The following is a 19,172-nucleotide window of genomic DNA, read 5'->3' as shown; positions in this document are numbered from 1 at the left end:
TAAAAGTTACAGAATGGATTCATTTGGAGACTCCGAAATCGGCAGAGATAGGCAGGCAATGCAAAACAAAATCTTACATTGGGAAATAGTGGGGGGACAAAACTTAGATTTTGAAATGTGGGGACATGTCCCCCCCACGTATAATGGCTCCTACGCCCCTGCTTAAGATGAAGTGAGCAGCCAGGAATATGGCACACACCCATGGGAAAAGGTGAAGAAAAGTGGTTATATAAAAATCGCTCTCCACCATGATTTTGAACACTCAAGTCCATGACAGACGATTGTATATTAAGAAGGGCTTGGCGATCATAGGACAGTAAGGTACTAGTTCCTTTTGTACACAGACACACACACAAATAACACAAACAGACTCAGGACACGTAACACAGGACAGGAGCGACGGCATGCCAACAACCGCACTGGCGTCATCTTGCCACCTGTGATAACTGCTAACAACTACTACACCACTGCCCCTAACCCATAGCCCAAACCTAAACCTAATCATCAGTGGAGTAAAATTGTAATTTTAGAGCAAAAATGCATCCTTTGAATCCATTGTTTATGTGAACACAATTACTTCCAGGTTCCCTCGGGACCAGAACCTGTGTCTCAGGGGTTGCTTGCGCAATGTGCTATCTGTAAAATTAGAAAAACATTTACTTTTTAATCGATGCAAATACATCTGTTGGGGGATGGCTCTTGTCAGTATTTCAGCTGTATGGGGTTGATTTCAGGGTGCATGAGCTTTCGGAAGCAACATGTCGATTTGCTGTGTGATCTTGTTGCAAAAGAATTGAGTGAGAATATTTTTTGCATCCAACAATCACTCTGGTTGTTTTTCATGTGGGTTGAAAGTATACGCTTATAGGTAGCGTACTTATATTTACCTTATTGATGAAAATGTTCTTGTTTGTAAACATGTAATCTGAATGATCACAAACACTAGATTTGTTACTGTTTGATGCTACGTCTGCAAAAATCCGGATACATTTGAAAAGGGTGTTTTCGTAACACTCTCCGTCCACAATGCCGCTTTCAAGCATTTTCCAAAAGTTGCTTGTCCACATTGAACATGTACGGTCTGAAATGCAATTTTCCTCATGTTCTGTAACAGGACAGCAATTCAGAGTAAACTTCCCTTCAAATTTGAAAGAATGTACTGTAAAGGTTGTACAAAGTATAATTTATCTTTAACAATGCTATCAAAGTGAACATCAGGCACTATAGAGCTGCTACAACATGCGCCGGCATCTTGATTGTTTTAGGTTGAATGGATCACATGACCACGTCACATGACAACAGTGATGGACTGGCCATTTTAAGCACCGGAAGTCCCTGTGGGCCGGTCAATCGCCCCACTCTTATTTATTTAGCACTGCCATTTATTGCTGTGCATGGAAAACACCAAATACTCCAAAAGTATGTCGAGTAACAGCGTTGCCTGATTTAACAGCATAGCGTGAGAGCAAAGTGGGACTAGCCCTCCCGCACAATGCATCTACTGGCAGCAGAGTGAGATCTTTAAATCAACACATCTCCATTCTTATTGCATTGCCGTTAGTAGCCTAACACTACTGTAGAAACTGTGGTGCCTATTTTTTGTCCCAGTCCAGCCCTGCATGACAATATCAACAATCATTTTCAAATATCTCCATTTTCCCTATCATTACATAATTTCAAGTTTATCCACTTAGGAAAGCGTTCTCGTAAAGCTCAGTTTTTGCTGTCATATATGCCATCTTTGTGTGAACAGAACACTAAAGCTTACAGAAAATTATGCGTTTTCAAACAAAATGTTTCAGTATGGATGTGGCCTGAGATGTTTGCTGTTGTACAACCATTATGTGCCTTTGTCAGAGTACTCAGATAAACCTTTGCATTCTCACGCTTTTGCTTAGTTCACTGCCATAGTGCTCCTTTTTCATCTCGGATATGTTTTAACTGTACGTGCATGAGATAGGGCAAGAGTCGGTTGTGTTGAACTTGAGCTACCATGAGAGAGGCACACAGCCATATTTAAAAGACATAATGCCAGCAGCTTTAAATAACACAAGGGAATGAATATGCAGTCTTATTCTGTTTGGTGTGCTCTAAGGGGGCTCAAAGCAATGAATACAGAGAGAGAATAGAAATATGAATAAAGTGCAATGCAAGATGGATTCAGGCACCCCATCTTCTAAGAGAGGTGGAAAATCATGAAATAGAACCCTTAAATCCCTTTAAAAGGGATGGTTCACCAAAAAATTTAAATTCTCTCATTATTTAGTCAACATCATGCCATCCCAGATGTGTATGACTTTCTTTATTCAGCAGAACACAAATGAAGATTTTTAGAAGAACATCTCAGCTCTGCAGGGCCAATTATCTCCAATGAACCCCCTACAAAAGTTGTTATGCAGGGGAGATCGCCAAACTGGATTTTGCATCCTTAAAGCCCGGGGCCCCCCTTGAAGTCAAGGGCCCCTGGGCACTGGCCCCATTGGCCCTGTCAGTAATCAATCCCTACTGCTCTGTAGGTCCTTACAATGCAAGTGAATGGTGATCAGACTGTTGTAGCTCCAAAATGGTTTAATCCATTTCTTCATAAGCGACATGATTGGTTTGGGTGAGAAACAGATACAAATTTAAGTCCTTTTTTGCTCTAAATCTCAAATTTTACATCTGAAAGCCACATGTGGTGAATGTTAAGTTTCTGAAAGTGGAGATTTAAAGTAAACAAAATTACTTATATTTTGCATTGTATGGACCAACAGAGTTGAGATATTCTTATAAAAATCTTTGTTTGTGTTCTGCTGAAGAAAGTCATACACATCTGGGTTGGCATGAGGGTGAGTAAATGATGAGATAATTTAAATTTGTGGGTGAACTATCCCTTTTAAGAAAATGTTATGGTGAACAAATTTGACAAATACACAGAATAAAGAATAAAGTCTATAGACTATATAGAATATATTCTTCTAATTTTGGGATATTGTTAAAAGATTTACAAGTTAAAATAACAAATAATCCAGTCTGCCAGGCATCTGTCAGATTTATTTTTCACTATATATCGTAAGAGTGAATCATTGAACACCTGAAACATTCAAGTGACTTTATGGCCTCAAACAATTTTGTCACAGTTTCTGAGAAAAGAAAAAGAGAGAAAAGACACCTGCTTCCATCATTAATTTAATTTTATTCAGTGTTTTTCACAATAGCAGTAAAACCTTGAGGGGCCGGCCCCTTTCAATAGCTCCACACAAATGAATATCAGTCACCAAGTCTGAATGACATCAAAAGACTTTAGCACATTATGCCTCTTGTTCTTGTTCCTTTGTTTTAAGATGGCAGAAACAAGAACTAATTTCCTGCTGTGGAAGAATCGGCAAACATAATGAATTCATGAAGAAATCATTTTTTTCCCCCACAGAATGAGGCACTAGAACACAAGCACAAGTGTACGTGCATACATACACAACACATATGCAGTCACACACTACCATACTTTGATGTTGCGCATGTATACCATATACTGTAGCAATCTTCAACTTAAGCATGGAAATAAAAGTCCTTTTCATTTAGACATTAATCTGTCACAGTTCTCCAGGCAAGACTCAATGACCTCAGCACCAAGCCTGCAGGAAATCACATTGGAGGCGCAATAGAATTTATTTATAATTCATACAGGGCACACATCATTCTACTCTCCAAGGCATAGACTTGCTGAATCCATTTTTTTGGACAATTAAGGGGGAAAGCTGTAGAGGCCAACCTATTGCATTTTTATTTCATTAAACCTGATATATGGCTCACATTATTCAAATTTGTGTTGAGATCACTGATGAATCTATTCCATAATACAGAACTGGGCAAAAAATATGATTGCCAAATAAATTTATTTACAACTTAAAAAGTAAATAAATTATAAAGTAAACATGAGGACTGGTGGATCAAACTCAAAAATTATATTTGCATTACCTGTAGGAAATGCCAATGCTTCCCAGGCAGCAAATGAATAGTTAAAAATGTTTTAGATATGCTCAGGTTTTAGGCTTTTGATCTGTTTCAAAGAATAATTTAATTAATTGTAAATTCGATAAATCTGAAACAACACTAATGCATAATCTTTGCAATCATCCTTGCAGTGCAAAGGCAGTTAAAGTGGTTAAATGGTTAAATGAAAAAACTCCATCTTCCCCTCCAGTGAACTGTGACCAGATCATTGAGTCAGTGAGTAGAACTCAAGAACCAAATTAGTTTTGTGAACTGGATCAACAGGTTCGGGACTATTTATTTAAATGCTTCAGGCTGACTTATTGGCAAACATTTATAAAAGAAGAATAAAAAAAAAATTGAATATCAATACTCGCCTTGTGAAATTATTACAATAAGATGGAAATATTCTTTGAATATAATTTTCATTAGCCTATATTATATCATACAAACTGATAGATCTTTTGTGTCTTTTTAAATAAATTAGACCCTTGTGGGAATCCTGCTACCAGCCCTACAGTGACATTGTCTTAATTTGCAGATGATCCCAGTTCAAAAATGTGTAATGTAGTATTACACCAGCTCTTAATCAGACACATCTGGAGCATGCTAGTGGTGTGCTAATCAGCACTGGGAGGATTAGCATCAGGCTAGCATCATTCTTCTAGACAAATCTTATCTAGTCCAGCCAAAAAAACCTTCCTTTCCATGTTTGAAGGAAGCTAGCAGGATGGGGGGTCTTCTGTGAATGTTTACAAAGGAAATGTGGCTTATTCAATCTGCTACCCCATGACATTTCCCAGAAATGTAAGCGCAGCGTAGTTCTAGCGGGAAGACTAGCAGCTGTACATAATCGCACCATTAGCTAGGTAATGCCCAGCCAATCACATGCAAGCCGTTGCTTTATAAGTATGCTCACAATCTATTACATTGTTTCAGTGTGCTAACACAGCAACCTCCACCACCCCACCACCACTAGTTGAGTCCTGCACGGGGGTAGGCTCCAGGCCCCTGCCTCTTACCTCTGGCAGGATATGACGGTTCCGAAAACAACTTCTTCGGACTGCCAAAGAGAGACATTACTTTTCTGTTTTATATTCATCAAATAAATGTAACCTTAAATTTCACTCAAGTCTGCAAGTCTTCCTGATAGAACTAAGTATTATGTTAACAGGTTACAACCATCCTGGTGTTTATCAGCCTTGTAAATAATCTGAAACATTCTGCATCATACAATTAGAGTTCAAATCTGTTCCTATATAGAAAACAGTCACTGTTTACAACAATACTGAAATGGTAATATTGTTATTCTAACATTTAATGTTGTAAACTCTAATATCTCAGAGAAATCTGTCACTATCTAACTGGTCATATCAAATTAATTAGCAACATCTGTTTTGCACTAAAACTCATGTAGATGAAGTGTTAAGCATTTAAAGCCAACATAAATGTTGTCATGGTACTAAAATTTCAGTAGTCAGTACCGATCCCAGTGAAATTTCACAGTTCTTGTTACCACAGAAACACACTCCTTTAGCCTAAAGTTAATTTGCTTAGTAATAAATTAAAAGATATGCATGTTTGTTTTTAAGCAGGGCCCTACTGAAATCTGTTTTATTTTTTCGCCAAATCTTTTTATTCCCTTTTTTTTTAAATAACATTTTCCAGAATTCCATGTTTTAATGTTTAATTTACTGTCATTATCAAAATGGCGTCTAATCAGAAACTTTTCCTTAAACTTTTAACAATTAAAAAAATAGAACAATTACATTTCAATATACCATTGCATTTTTTAACAAACATTTATTCAGTACAAAAGCCCTTTTGCTTGTGACATATTGCTTAATCTTTATTATTATTATAATAATTTTTCATTAATCATTATTCAATATTATTATTATAATTATTTCTACAGTAAGGATTACATTGTACCATATAGTTTTTAATTTATTTCAGATGCAATTTCTTCAATTTCAGGCATTTAGCTTTTATTATGAATCGTACTTTTATTTTGACGTGTATTTTTGACGGAAGTTTAACTTCTCCGGATAAATAGTTTGCTACATGGCCCAGTGCAATCGTTAAAGCTCAAATGCTGTGATTTAATTATTTAAATGATATAAAAATAACACTTCAGAGTGGTTTAGTGCTCTGCTCTGTCATCTCTCATACAACATGAATGATTCTCATAGTCTGTGGGGTTTCCAGTGTATGAGCGGTCTGCTTCACACATTCATTTAAAGCTCAAGCAGCTCATACAGACTAAGATTGCAGTATGTCGTGGTTAAATAATCATACTAGTACATATCATGATTTTAATTTGAGTAGTTGTGCATTTCAGTGTAAAAGGTGCAACAGAGCACTCGCACATATAAGCATGTGAGCATTTGAAAACAGTCATGTGTCAGTAAGACACTGTGTGGGAACTGAATTAATTCAGCGCTCGGTACTACCAGTACTGTAGAATCACTGGTATCGGTACATCTTTTTTATTTTAGTACCGACTTTAGTACCGACCAAAGTACTGTTACTTTTGACGACACTCAAAATTGACCCTATTTAATTAATGCATGTTTTTGGTTGTATTGTAAACAATTAAATCTTTATATCATCAAAAACTTCTGAAACTACATTTCTTAATTATCTGTTGTTGTTGTTTTTCTAAACCTTTTGACTTCAAATTGCTTGGTTCAATACTGGCACTGTATGTAACGCTCACTTTCTACAATCCAATGAATTCCCAGTGGATAAAATCAAGTCATGGCCTACATTTTTCTTGTTGAACTATAAATCTCTCAAAACACGTGACATTATGATGTAAAATGAAAACAAATGCAGTTTCAAGTAGACTTAAAGTTCTTCCTATATGCGTAGAGAAAGTCCTAAACAACTTAAATATAGCCTTCAACTAGAGATGTTCATTTAGAGTCCCAGTTTGCCATTGTCAGATCTAATGTCTATAATTATTCATCACAGTATTTCACCATGTTGAACTACTACTTACAGTGTAATGAATGGCATCATATGCCATTATTTTCCACCACACTTTGAGAGGAATTACATTGTTAGGAGATTTTAAATATCTCCAATGGTTGGTAATCCTAGACATCACAGTTTTAGGTGCCGGGCCTTGAGGCTATGAGTGCTGCACTAGTTCTGGACTTATCATCTTGGAAGGTACTCCTGCGGCAAGCAGGTATGCTTGCTGGCTTTGAGAGCCTGGCTTACGGCACTGATGTAACCATCAATCAACCGTTTCATATCTGGGGTGAAAGGGTCAAAGGTGGGCCGTCGTGCACCTGTGCGTTTAAAGTGGCCATCCTTGTTACATTCAGCACAGAGGAGGCGTTCTGCACTGACACTTGCATTGAGGAAAGAAGTGATGGATTGCAGTGTAGGCACCAGTGACTCTTGCAACTCCTCATAATGCACCACCAGCAGTCTCTTTCCATAACGCAGCCAGTCCAATACATGTGAAGCCCACCAGGATGCATAACTACCAACAAATTCTGGCCAATCTAGTAAGGGAGAGAAAGAAGAATAACACTGGTGAGAAAGAAAGATTAGATACAGGATTTACATGCTGGATGGATGGATGGATGGATGAATGGATGCATGGATGGATTGTGGTTTAATTGTACTTGTTTAACAAAATCTGAATATAAAATCTTCACAGTTGTTGTTACTATGTCATATATACAGGTCACTGGACAATACCCACATTCCAGGATATACAGTGGAAAGAAAAAGTATTTGAACTCTTTGGAATTACCTGCATTTACTGTATGTATAAATTTGTCTTAAAATCTGGTTACAATAATGAACAAACACAATCCGTTTGAACTAATAACACACAAACTAATGTATTTTTCTTGCACATACTGAATACATCATTCAAACATTCACAGTGTATGTTGGAAAAAGTATGTGAACCCCTAGTCTAATGACGTTAACGAAAGCTAATTCGATTCAGGAGTTGGCAAACCAGGCATCCATTTAATGAAACTAGATTGGAGGTGTGGGTTAGAGCTGCTACTTTTCTTTTTTGCTTTTCCTGTATGTGCTGTTAGGCATTGGTATTTTGTCAGCTGTATCCATCAGGTTCTTTCTGTATTGTGCTCTGAATAGTTCACCCCACGTGGGTTATTAGCCCTACGGGACCTAGCACGATGTATGGGCTGCCTCCTTACAGCGGTCGTGCCTGCTGGGTTTTCTGCCGGGGTGTCCTCCCCTGTCTCCTGTTGAAGTGTCCCAGTTAGAGGCCAGACCTTAACCCAATAGAGATGCTGTAAAATTACCTCAAGAGAGTCATTCACACCAAACATTCTAAGAATATGTGACCCTGTCTGTGAAAACCCAGCTAAAGTCATTTTTTTGTGAGTCACTGTTTTCTACATAAAATCATCCTTTTTTACTTAACGACGGCTTCATCCAACGTGGATATGCGTCGCTTCACAAGTGATGTCCTTCCATTGATGGCGATCTTTGGCATGTGTTTGTAGGTGCCCGGTCCAAGTGTTTGCATATGCTTTACGACTAAGATTAAACGGCTTCATAATAAATTGTTCTGCTGCTTTTTGAAAATAGCGTTTAGCGGACGTTAATACACCACCTCGGGGCCGCTTCCAGCGAGGGCCGTTTGTGCATAGGAACGCTTTTTGTGGTAGCCTATCCTCGGGCATTCTTAGCACATGGCCAAGCCATTTCCAGAGACGTTTGGTAATTAGTTCTGATAGCGGTAGTTGGATTCCGCATCTTTGCCGAATATCCTCATTGGTGATTCTGTCTATAAGGCGAACTTTCGTGATAGACCGCAGGCAGCAGTGGTCAAATATTTCTAGTTTTTTTCAGGTCCCCTTTCTTAGTGTTCCACGATTCACTACCATACAGCAACGTTGCACGTACTGTTGCCATGTATACACGCCCTTTGGTTTTGTTTCTGATATTCTTGCGGTTCCATAGGCATTTTAGGCCTAGAAATGTGGCCATGGCTTTACGTATTCGGCTGATGGCCTCACTTGGCCACTTACTTACTTACTTCACTTACTTTTTCCACAGCACCGTGAATGTTTAATGGGATGTGTTCAGTAAAGACATGTTTTTTTGTTTTTGTGTTGTTAGCTTATGCACGTTGTGCTTTGTCTATTCTTGAGACTTTGATGAAGATGAGATCACAATTTATAACCAATTAATGCAGAAAACCAGCTAATTCCACATCCTTTTCTTGTCACTGTATGTCCAGGAATGTTTACACACTACTCACCTGCTTTCCTAAAGAACATTTTTATATTTTAATTGCCGAGAAGTATGTTCTTCATGAATGTAGTATATACTTTAACAGTACGCAAAAAAAGTTGGTTCAGGCTGAATGAATTACAGAAGTTTAACACCTGAGATTAGGAATTAAATAACGAAAATCAGGATGTCTGAGGTACGTTAATACAGTGCTGCCTTGGGGGCTTGGCTAGCTCAGCAAGTAAAGACACTGACTACCACCCCTGGAGTCGCAAATCCAGGGCATGCTGAGTAACTCCAGCCAGGTCTCCTAAATAACCAAATTGGCCAGGTTGCTAGGGAGGTTCGAGTCACATGGGGTAATCTCCTCATGGTCATTATAATGTGGTTCTTGCTCTCCATGGGGCGCGTGGCTAGTTGTGCGTGGATGCCGCAGAGAATAGCGTGAGGCCTCCACATGCACTATGTCTCTGCGGTAATACGCTCAACAAGCCACATGATAAGATGCACAGATTGGCGATCTCAGACACGGAGGCAACTGAAATTCATCCTCGCCACCCGGATTGAGGCAAGTCACTAAGCCACCACAAGGACTTTGGGAATTGGGCATTCCAAATTGGGGAGAAAAATTAAAATAAATGAAACACAGTGCTGCCTTGCAAGCACTGTGTGGCAGGGCGGAGGGCGGGGCCGGGTCGTGATTCTACACACCCGGTCCCTTATCAGGCTAATCAAGCCTCCGAGAGGGATAAAGGCCGAATGCGGAGGATTGTGCGAGGGAGAGAGAGCGTTTACGGACATGTCCGTCATGTGTGTGTTTGTGTCTTTTTGTTTCAGTTTATAATTAAAATATAATTTATATTGTCAAGCCGGTTCTCGCCTCCTCCTTTCCATTAGACTACATTACACACTGTAAAAAGGAATCTTTTTAAAACCACATGATTGTGTGACTGTGCATTTTCATCATGAGAAGGCACTGTGTAATCTTATAGAGTATGTGTACTAATTTTTGTGTCTGTAAGTCATGCACCCTGCAGAGCTAAACACATAATGCAGTCATAATACCTTTGCTCTTCCAATGCTGATCAGAAGCATAACCGAGATGCCCGGCACATTTGCGGTTGAACTCAGCCATTAGTGAATGGTAGGGGTTTCTTATCAACAGGATTGCTGAGTCATACATCTCTATATCCCGCTGACTGCTCTCGTGTGTTTTCACACAGATGGTTCGTCCACTCTTCCAGTAATCTTTCTCACCCTTAAAGCCTGCAGAGTTGGAAGGAGAAGAGAATTAGCAGATACAGCCAACGACCAATCGACCAATTGGCGACCAATCAGTGCCACCTCTAAATCCAAACAAATAATTCCCAAACTGTATTGAAAAATGCTGTTACACTAAGCATGAGCACCAATACCCCCCTCAGGCAAATGTTTCAGGCTCTGTGATAGATCTGAAAAGGCACTGTGACTTTCAAGGCAGGTCAAGTTATTTAATGACAGAAAAAAAAGGCTCAATAAAGTTTGGCATTTGAAATAGAACAAAAGGTCAGCCGTTCCCACTAAATGCACATAGACTTTTGCACAATCTCAAATAGTGGAACTGGAGGAGCTGAAGAAAAAGAAATGACATAGATTTATAGATATAAAAAGCTGAGAACGGTTGTCAATTCACACAAACTCCTTATTAGATTATCTTCTTCTGATATGCATACAAATGCAATTTGCTTTTGACATGGGCACTATTTGCAAATGTTTTGCAGGCAGTTTTTTGTTAGTAATGCAATTAATGCCATGAAATTGTGGAGGTAGATTCAATTTAGGTGAAATGCCCAGTTTCTATCAGTGCCTTAGCCAGGGACAGACTAGGATGGAGTGTATATTCACCCATTATACTTTGTGCATCACATACACATATAGAAGTACAAACCACAACCTGCTGTATTATATTGATATGTATTTATTTTCACTGTACTTTGCGGTCTTAAATAGCTGTACATTGTAAGACAGCACAATTGAATTACAACAATCCTGTAAGCAGAAAAATATAAAATGTGTGAAATGTTTAGGTTGTCGAAGGATAGGAATGAAATCAGTGAGACTTGGGATCAAAACCAGTATTATACACTTCGCTTTTCAATAAATTGAATAACAGGGTGCCCAAACCTGCTTTACAGAACAAAGCATATATTGCTTCTCTATTGTACTCCCTATGGCCAGTTCTATCCCTGCATGACAGGAGGACAAAGAATGGATGGGGTGTAACAGCAGAACTGAAGACCTCATCAAAAGGGATAGCAATGATAATCTCATCTCATCAAATATCCAGGCATTATTATCTTTCTGAGTGGCTGAATTTGCAGGACCAGCAGAGATGTATATGAGCTTCTAAAATGACAAGATTTATTATCACAGACAGAATGGCAATAGTGTTAGTGTTACCTCTGTTGTAGAGGGTGCCATCAAAGTAGTAACTGCCTGTGTAGTAGCCTGTTGCAAGCTCGATCAGGTGCCTCACCCAGGTGTTCCCAGCACCAGGAAAACTGGATAAAGCCACCAGAGAGCTCGACTTCTCCGGCAGAAACTTCTTCTCTGTGCATCTGGAGTCTTTACAAAATGGGATTCCAAATATTTATTTGCCACTTATAAGAAAAAGTATGCACAAACATCATAAAACCATTATTTTCAGCCATCAGATTAATTTGTGTCTACTCGTAGATAACATATAATTAAATACTTTTAAATAGGTCATATAATGGGAAAACCTAATATTCCTTCAATCCTTTATTTTTTTGAGAAAAAGAAAAGTAAACTTTCACTACTAACAAATTTTAACTTTTCTGTTTTTCGCTGTGTGTAGCACCTTCCGCATGCCGAAGGATCCATATGTAATTAAAGAGTGGCTGAGGTTTAAGCTCTAAAGTTATTTTTAAAGATTTCCTGTTTCAGTGGCATACCCAAAATACTTGATGCCATCTCCTGGTGGCTATATGTAATTAGAGTAAACGGTACTTTCTGCCCATATTTGGATGACTACTATCTCTGGTTCCAGCGATCTGAATCCTAATACGATTGACTAAGCATACAATGACGCTGGATAATGTACTGCGTAATTTACGATGAAGTCATCTGATCCAGGAAAGCTAGCGTTATGGTTACTGATGTAAACTCCGTTCCCTGATGGATGGAAACACAGTGCTTGACACTAGGGGTTCACTCTTGGGAGCCCAGACATCTCTGATCTTTGAGAAAAGGCCAATGAGAATTGGCATGTGGGATTTGGATACCACTCCCCCGGACATATGGGTATAAAAGGAGTGCTGCTTGCAAACATGCACTCAGGTTTCTCACTGAGGAGCCGAGCCAAAAACTTGGCCATTTCAGCGATTGGTTCAGTGTTGTGGCAAGAGGGACACAACTTCTCATTCCCTCCATCAGGGAATGGAGGTTACATCAGTAACTATGACGTTCCCTATCTGTCACTCACTCGCCGTTGTGTCGATGAGTTGACACATGAGACTGGCGGTGCGAGACAGGCAGAATTCTGTGTGCCTCGTAGCCAGTGCAGCAAGCTGTCGCGTAATTACCCCCACCACACTGGCAGGCATAAAGCGGTCCCTTACAACTTAGGGAGCGGCTAACTGCTCAGACATTTAAGGACTGGTTGGCACAGCCATAGCCATCTCTCTATTGTTCTCCCCAAAAAAGGAACAAAATTGTTCAGATGAGGGCCCCATCCAAAAAGGAGGACACTGCGGAGACCAAACCCAGCCCTGAGAAAAGAAGGGGGGGGGGGGCTTCTAAGTGGAATACAACACACAGACTTACCAGGTCGGAGCGGAAGCACGTCGCGTGGAGCGGCGCCGTGGTAGGTCCTACCCAAGGATAGTTACTACAAACAAGGTGGCCAAGGACAGAGGGCCCTCTGACCAAGGAAGGCACGGTTTACCAGCGGGGAAACCATTTTGCGGAATATACATCACACGGGGTTACCAAAGGAGACAACCCCCTCAGTATGGGGGCCTAAGTGACGCACTTACTGGGGCAGCGGCAAGCCTCTCCTAAGACTCGTCGGCCACTGGGATAAGGAGTATGTTGCGAGGAGCATGAGGTCCAAGATCCTAGTCATGTCGTGCATGACTTTGCACAACGTCTGTGCAAGTAGGCTCACCTGGGGAAAACGCACATTTCGGTAGCCCCAGGGGCCAGCTGTGCACCAGGGCATCAGTGCCGAGGGGGGCCTCGGTCAGAGAGTACCAGAGTAGACAGTGGGAGGATTCTGGGGAAGCGAACAGGTCTACCTGTGCTTGGTCGAATCGAGAGATCACCTGAGGGTGGAGTCTCCACTCTCCCCTGAGCATAACCTCCCATGACAGCGCATCCGCTGTGCTGTTGAGGTGGTAAGCACGAGTCAGACTCAGAGGTCCAAGATTGGCCGCAACCCGCCGCCTTTTTTTTGGGGTACGATGAAGTAGGGGCTGTAAAACCCCTTCTTCATCTCTGCTGGATGGACAGGCTCTATCGAGTCCTTCTGTAGGAGGGAGGCGATCTCCGCACACAGAGCAACACCGTTTTTGCCTCTCACCATAGTGAAGCGGACGCTGCTGGACCTGGGCAGGCGCCTAGCAAACTGAATCGCGCAGCCGAGTCAGACAGTCCTGATCTGCCATCACGGGGGGTTGGGAAGCGCGAGCCAAGCCCCCAAGCTCCACGCAAGGGGGAACAACTGTGTTGGACATACCAGCATGCGGGGCCTCGCAACGGGGCAGAGCCTGAGGTGCCACTTGTGGCTGTGCTGAGTCTAGAGACATCAAAACACTTTCCTGGCTCCTTGTGACTGCTTCCGGAACAGCCTGGGATGGGGAGGAAGATTTTCGTTCTCATAGCCTGTGGAGACTATCACAGGGGCGGATTTTTGCCACAGCTGGGTACAGAGTCGGTACTCTGAGGCCCAGAAAATGAGAAAACCACTCTTTACTTAGAATGTGGTTACCTCGGCCCTTGGGGCATGCGGTGAAATAAGAAAAGGAAAATAAAGAACCTCCACCCGGCCGTCCACCAGGGGAAGGAGTGGTGCTCTTACCAGCTCCTGTGCAGCGGATCTCCTACTTCCTGGATTGCCTGTCTCTGGGAATGCTTTTAAGCCTTTCTTGGGTAATTGGCACCCGACCATGAGACAGTTGCGTCTGCTTTCTGCAGATGGCTCGACGCCGGGGCCAGCCTACTGGGGCGGGTTGTGGCGAAGCCAGTGTTGCTGCCGCAGGGGGATGCCCATAGCGACAAACAGATGAGGGTGCGAGACATTGCGTCGCACCGGGGCAAATTAGACTTTTTTGTGAAGTTACAAGCAAAAACGTGGCTTATAAGCAACACATGTTTACATTTAACATGTGTCAAAGACATATGTATATATTGGCTGTATTCTGCTCTTTGAGAGCTTTCCAATGACATATGACACATGGCTATTTGATCAGTTTGATGTTTTTACTGATGACAATAATAGGTAAGAATGGGCCAAGATTTCAGCAACTTATTGTGAGAAGCTTGTGGAAGGCTACCCAAAAAGTTTGACCCAAGTTAAACAATTTAAAGGCAATGCTATCAAATACTAACAAAGTGTATGTAAACTTCTGACCCACAAGGAGTGTGATGAAAGAAATAAAAGCTGAAAGAAATAACTCTCTCTACTATTATTCTGACATTTCACATTCTTAAAATAAAGTAGTGATCCTAACTGACCTAAGACAGGGAATGATTTCTATGACTAAATGTCAGGAATTGTGAAAAAAGTAGTTTAAATGTATTTGGCTAAGGTATATGTAAACGTCAACTGTAGGACATGTCCATAATGCCTATATACATTGTAAAGTACAGCTTCTAAGCTTTAAAACCATACCTATTTTGTGTTGGTCAAGACTGTAGTTATTAATATTTTTCTTTCTTAGTGGGTACATCCGAGCTTAAACTGTTAGCTAATCATACGAAAATATTAAATCATAAAGGCATAGCAGGTAGAATATGGACAGCTAAAACTAAATAATGACTGTTTTGGTTCAAGATACCTTTACTAACATAATAACCACAGGGGAAATATCAAATGATATTTTTTAAGCAAGTATCAGTCTCAGAACTTTTCTATGTGGGTTCCCTTGAGCTACTATGTGTTGCTTTAAAGGTCACCATTTCCAAAAAACAAAAAGGTATTCACTTATACATTCATTTATGATCTACCAGAGGAAAAGGTTAAAATTATTTAAATCTTCTAATGGAAGGAACAGGTACCCTTTTAAAAAATACCATATTTACTTCTGATGGCTAAGCTCTACGTGAGAAGAATAAATAGACAGAGCAGGGAAACATGAGCACCTAGGCAATTATTAAGACCAGTGAGAATATGTCCTTAGATTCACAGTCTTACCCTGAACGGGTGTCTGGTAGACCTGGAGAAAGAGCTGCTGGGAACTCCTGATATTCAAACTGATGTTGCCCAGAGCACAGAACTGCTCTTTCACCGGATCATGAAGAGTGAAGTGAGGGGTGGAATAACCACAGTAACAGTCTGGCTTCCTGATCATGGCCAGAGGAAACTCCTGATGTGGAAGAACAGGGAATATGTTTTTATGGGATATTTATTTGCACCACTGAAATTAACTAGCTGAATAAAAGTAGTGAAAAACAGCTACAATATCTTTACACTTTCCTTTACACAAATAAATTAATTAACCTAAATGTTCATGCCCATCTATTTTTGTCAAAGATGACACCAATCTCTCTCTATCATACATCAAATTACAACTATTTGAAAGCATTTCAAGCAGTGTGATTAGTTTCTCAGCTGAAGATGAGGATAAATTAATTGACCATGTTGCTGGAGTGCAACAAAGCTTGACCATCTGACAGAGATGGCTTAAATTATACTGCAATCAAGGCATTGAAGCAGCATGGAGCATTGATTACAGAGTGAATTTATTCTCTATAGGGACATATTAAAGTTTAAACAAGCAGATTGTTTTCAGAAGACAGTGGGAAAGATCAAACCTTAAAATGTGGTCACCTAACAGTGTTATAATTAAAACAGAGCCATATCTAATCCACTTTAATCTAGTACAGTGGTTCTAAATTGTAGGGTCGCATAACCGATCTTACGGTCATGAACAGCAGGGAAAATACAATGTTTAATGCAAGAAAAAAACAATTCTATTCAGCCTATGTGATGGTAATAATGGCAATTTTCCACTGCACGTTACGGTTTGACTCGCCTCAACTCTACTCGCTTTACTTTTCTGAGCTTGCATTTCCACTCCAGTTTAGTGCCATCTCAACGTGGGTGGGATTATAGGCTGATCGTCATAGTTGTGCCACCTCTACTGCCGTGACATCATCTTAAACATGAAAAAACTGACCAAAATAATAACATGATCGCTAGCTGTTAGCTACTAACTCATTGTGCTGCATAAAGCAGTTGTTGCATGGTGATTTTACACAAGTGTAACAGTTAAATTGGCCTGGTTGTTTTAGGTCTGTTTCACTCTCCTCCCATTGCTTGCTGGTTTAGATAGTGTCCATTTGGTCGAACCACTTCCACCTTTCCTTGATGGTTCTGTAGTCAATTTAAAAAATTTTTTTTACTTTTTCCTACACTGTTGGTAGGACCGGTCATAGCCGTGTGTGGCCAACAGCTGATACATTTCCTGAGAGACTTTTTTGTTTCACTCAATGTTAACGAGTGGACCGTCTGCAACTTGTTTATTGGTGTATGAGTGTGTGTGTGTGAATGGGTGATTGGGAAACAGTGTAAAGTGCTTTGGTAACCTCTAAGGTTAAAAAAAAAGCGCTATATAAGTGCAGACCATTTACCATATTGACCATGGCGTGGTTTTGCACACAGCCATTTCTTTTTCACAATTCGAAAGTCGCGTGAACAAATTATACTGTTATCGCTGTTGCTAACTTTAAAACTAGCGGGTTGATGTCACCTGTCGGAATCCAGTGACGCTGGTAGTGACGATTCTCTCTGACCAATCAGTGATCTGCAGGATTTTGACGTCACATTTAGTATCGGATGGAACCTCGACCGAGGTGGTACTAAAAAAGTATCAGGTACCAGGTACTATCCACAGTGGAAACCCCAAAAAAGCGAGCAGAGTCGAGTGGAGTCAAGTTGTACCATGCAGTGGAAAAGCCCTATAATATTGCATATACCCAGATAGCAAAAAATGTCCGCACGGCTTCGTTTTGCCGCCGTCCCCAAGCTGTCGGCTATAGGTGCGTCTCACTGGCGGGGATGAAGCGTTTGCCGCCGAATTCGTCACGCCCAGTTGGACCTATGCAGTTCCTGGTACTATTAACCCTTATACGCATATTTCGGGTCTTTAATGACCCTGGACCTCATTTCACCCCTGTACCGCATCCATTTTTTGGGGGAGTTTTGCCCACACCTCTTTATTATTCTTTTATAAATAGTGTACAAAAAATTCTAATAAAACAAATAATAATAATTTATTCCCCCCTATTTTGCTGCTGTTGTTTTTGACAACTGTTTCTGCTCATGTCAGTCTCAATAAAGCTCAAAAGAACCACTAGTATTGATATAGTAAGAGAAGATAAAAGTTAGTATGTTGCAAAGCTGTTGAGAACTATGACAGACCTGATCCATGCAGGTCTCAGTGCACCAATGGGAAGTAAGGTTGGGCTGGACAACATGGACCAGGGAAGCTGCAGTTGTGTTGTCAGGTTGTTTGAAGCACCCCCGGTAGCGCACATTCCTGTCTGAAGGCAAAGAAGGTATGAAGAATATTGCTGATTGACAACAAAAATTATGTAGGGGAACACAGCATTTTGTGCCGACCCTCAATTTATTGCTTTACAGACCTTTAAAACAACTTCAAACAGTTCAAGGAGTGAACAGCCAGGAAACCTCAGAAACAGGAAACTAAGCTACATGAATACATTCAAAATGTTTCCTTGGTTTCTTTTACTTTTTCAAATCCCTTAAAGGCACAGCTGGAGGTCCTCTCTTTAATCTAAGTGAATTTGCTGACAACTCAGGATGCCTTAATTTGCCATTTTGATTTAAAACTAACCCTCTTCTAACAATATCATATACACACACTATAGAAACATTATAATGGTATACTTCCAACTAATGGAATATAACCGATCAGCCACAATATAAAACCACCTGCCTAATATTGTGTAGGTCCATCTCATGCCACCAAAACAGCGCCAACCCGCATGCTATTCAAAGATGCTATTCTTCTCACCACAATTGTACAGAGCGGTTATCTGGAGTTACAGTAGACTTTGTCAGTTCGAACCAATATGGCAAATCTATGTTGACTTCTCTCATCAATGATTTTGGCACCTTTATGAGTAAATTCTAGAGACTGTTGTGTGTAAAAATCCTAGGAGATCAGGAGTTACAGAAATTCTCAAACCAGCCCATACAACAGTGTATGTCTACATAATTGTATCTACATAATAAATATCTATTGCAAATGTAATCGTTATAAATGCCTGAACTGTCTGAAGCTAATATCCATTCCCCTTCAGAGAGCAGTTAACTGCTGCAACTGGATCTGTTTCAGAGAGTTGAACTAATGCTCCAGATCAGAATGATTAAATAATCATTCAGACAAATTTTGTCAATTGGATCAACCGAATCATTTAAAGCATCTGACTCGAAAGAATGATTCGTCATTTATAAATCAGATATTGCTGTTTCTCTTATGAACACTTACAATGGCATGGAGATCATTGTCAATATGATGATTTCAGTGAGTACTAACTTAAATTTTGGTCTGTTTCTCAGACAAAGCTGGCAAACAGATGGCTTCAGAATAATTGACATATAGTGCATGAGTTATATGGACCACTTTTAGGATACTTTTATTCTGCTTTTGCATCCATTTTAAGCTTAAAGCATCATTCTGCTTTTGCAAATCCCTCTGAATAAGAGTGTCAGCTGA

General features: G+C 40.3%; 1 protein-coding gene across 1 annotated transcript in view; it reads right to left on the bottom strand.

Moving 5' to 3' along the window:
* Nucleotides 1-3,162: 3,162 nt before the first annotated feature.
* Nucleotides 3,163-19,172, bottom strand: part of LOC127629543 (WSC domain-containing protein 1-like) — a 56,350-nt gene continuing 40,340 nt past the window's right edge. Inside the window, exons 5-9 of the mRNA XM_052106631.1 lie at nucleotides 17,852-17,973; nucleotides 15,623-15,794; nucleotides 11,647-11,811; nucleotides 10,273-10,473; nucleotides 3,163-7,490 (exon numbers count right to left, since the gene is read on the bottom strand). Coding sequence (XP_051962591.1) covers nucleotides 7,138-7,490; nucleotides 10,273-10,473; nucleotides 11,647-11,811; nucleotides 15,623-15,794; nucleotides 17,852-17,973 — 1,013 coding nt within the window. The 3' untranslated portion in view covers nucleotides 3,163-7,137. The remainder of the gene's footprint in view (nucleotides 7,491-10,272; nucleotides 10,474-11,646; nucleotides 11,812-15,622; nucleotides 15,795-17,851; nucleotides 17,974-19,172) is intronic.

Source organism: Xyrauchen texanus, chromosome 36, assembly GCF_025860055.1.
Source record: "Xyrauchen texanus isolate HMW12.3.18 chromosome 36, RBS_HiC_50CHRs, whole genome shotgun sequence".
NCBI lineage: Eukaryota > Metazoa > Chordata > Actinopteri > Cypriniformes > Catostomidae > Xyrauchen > Xyrauchen texanus.
The sequence above is the reverse complement of the archived record's forward strand: the minus strand, read 5'-3'. Positions and strand labels throughout refer to the sequence as shown.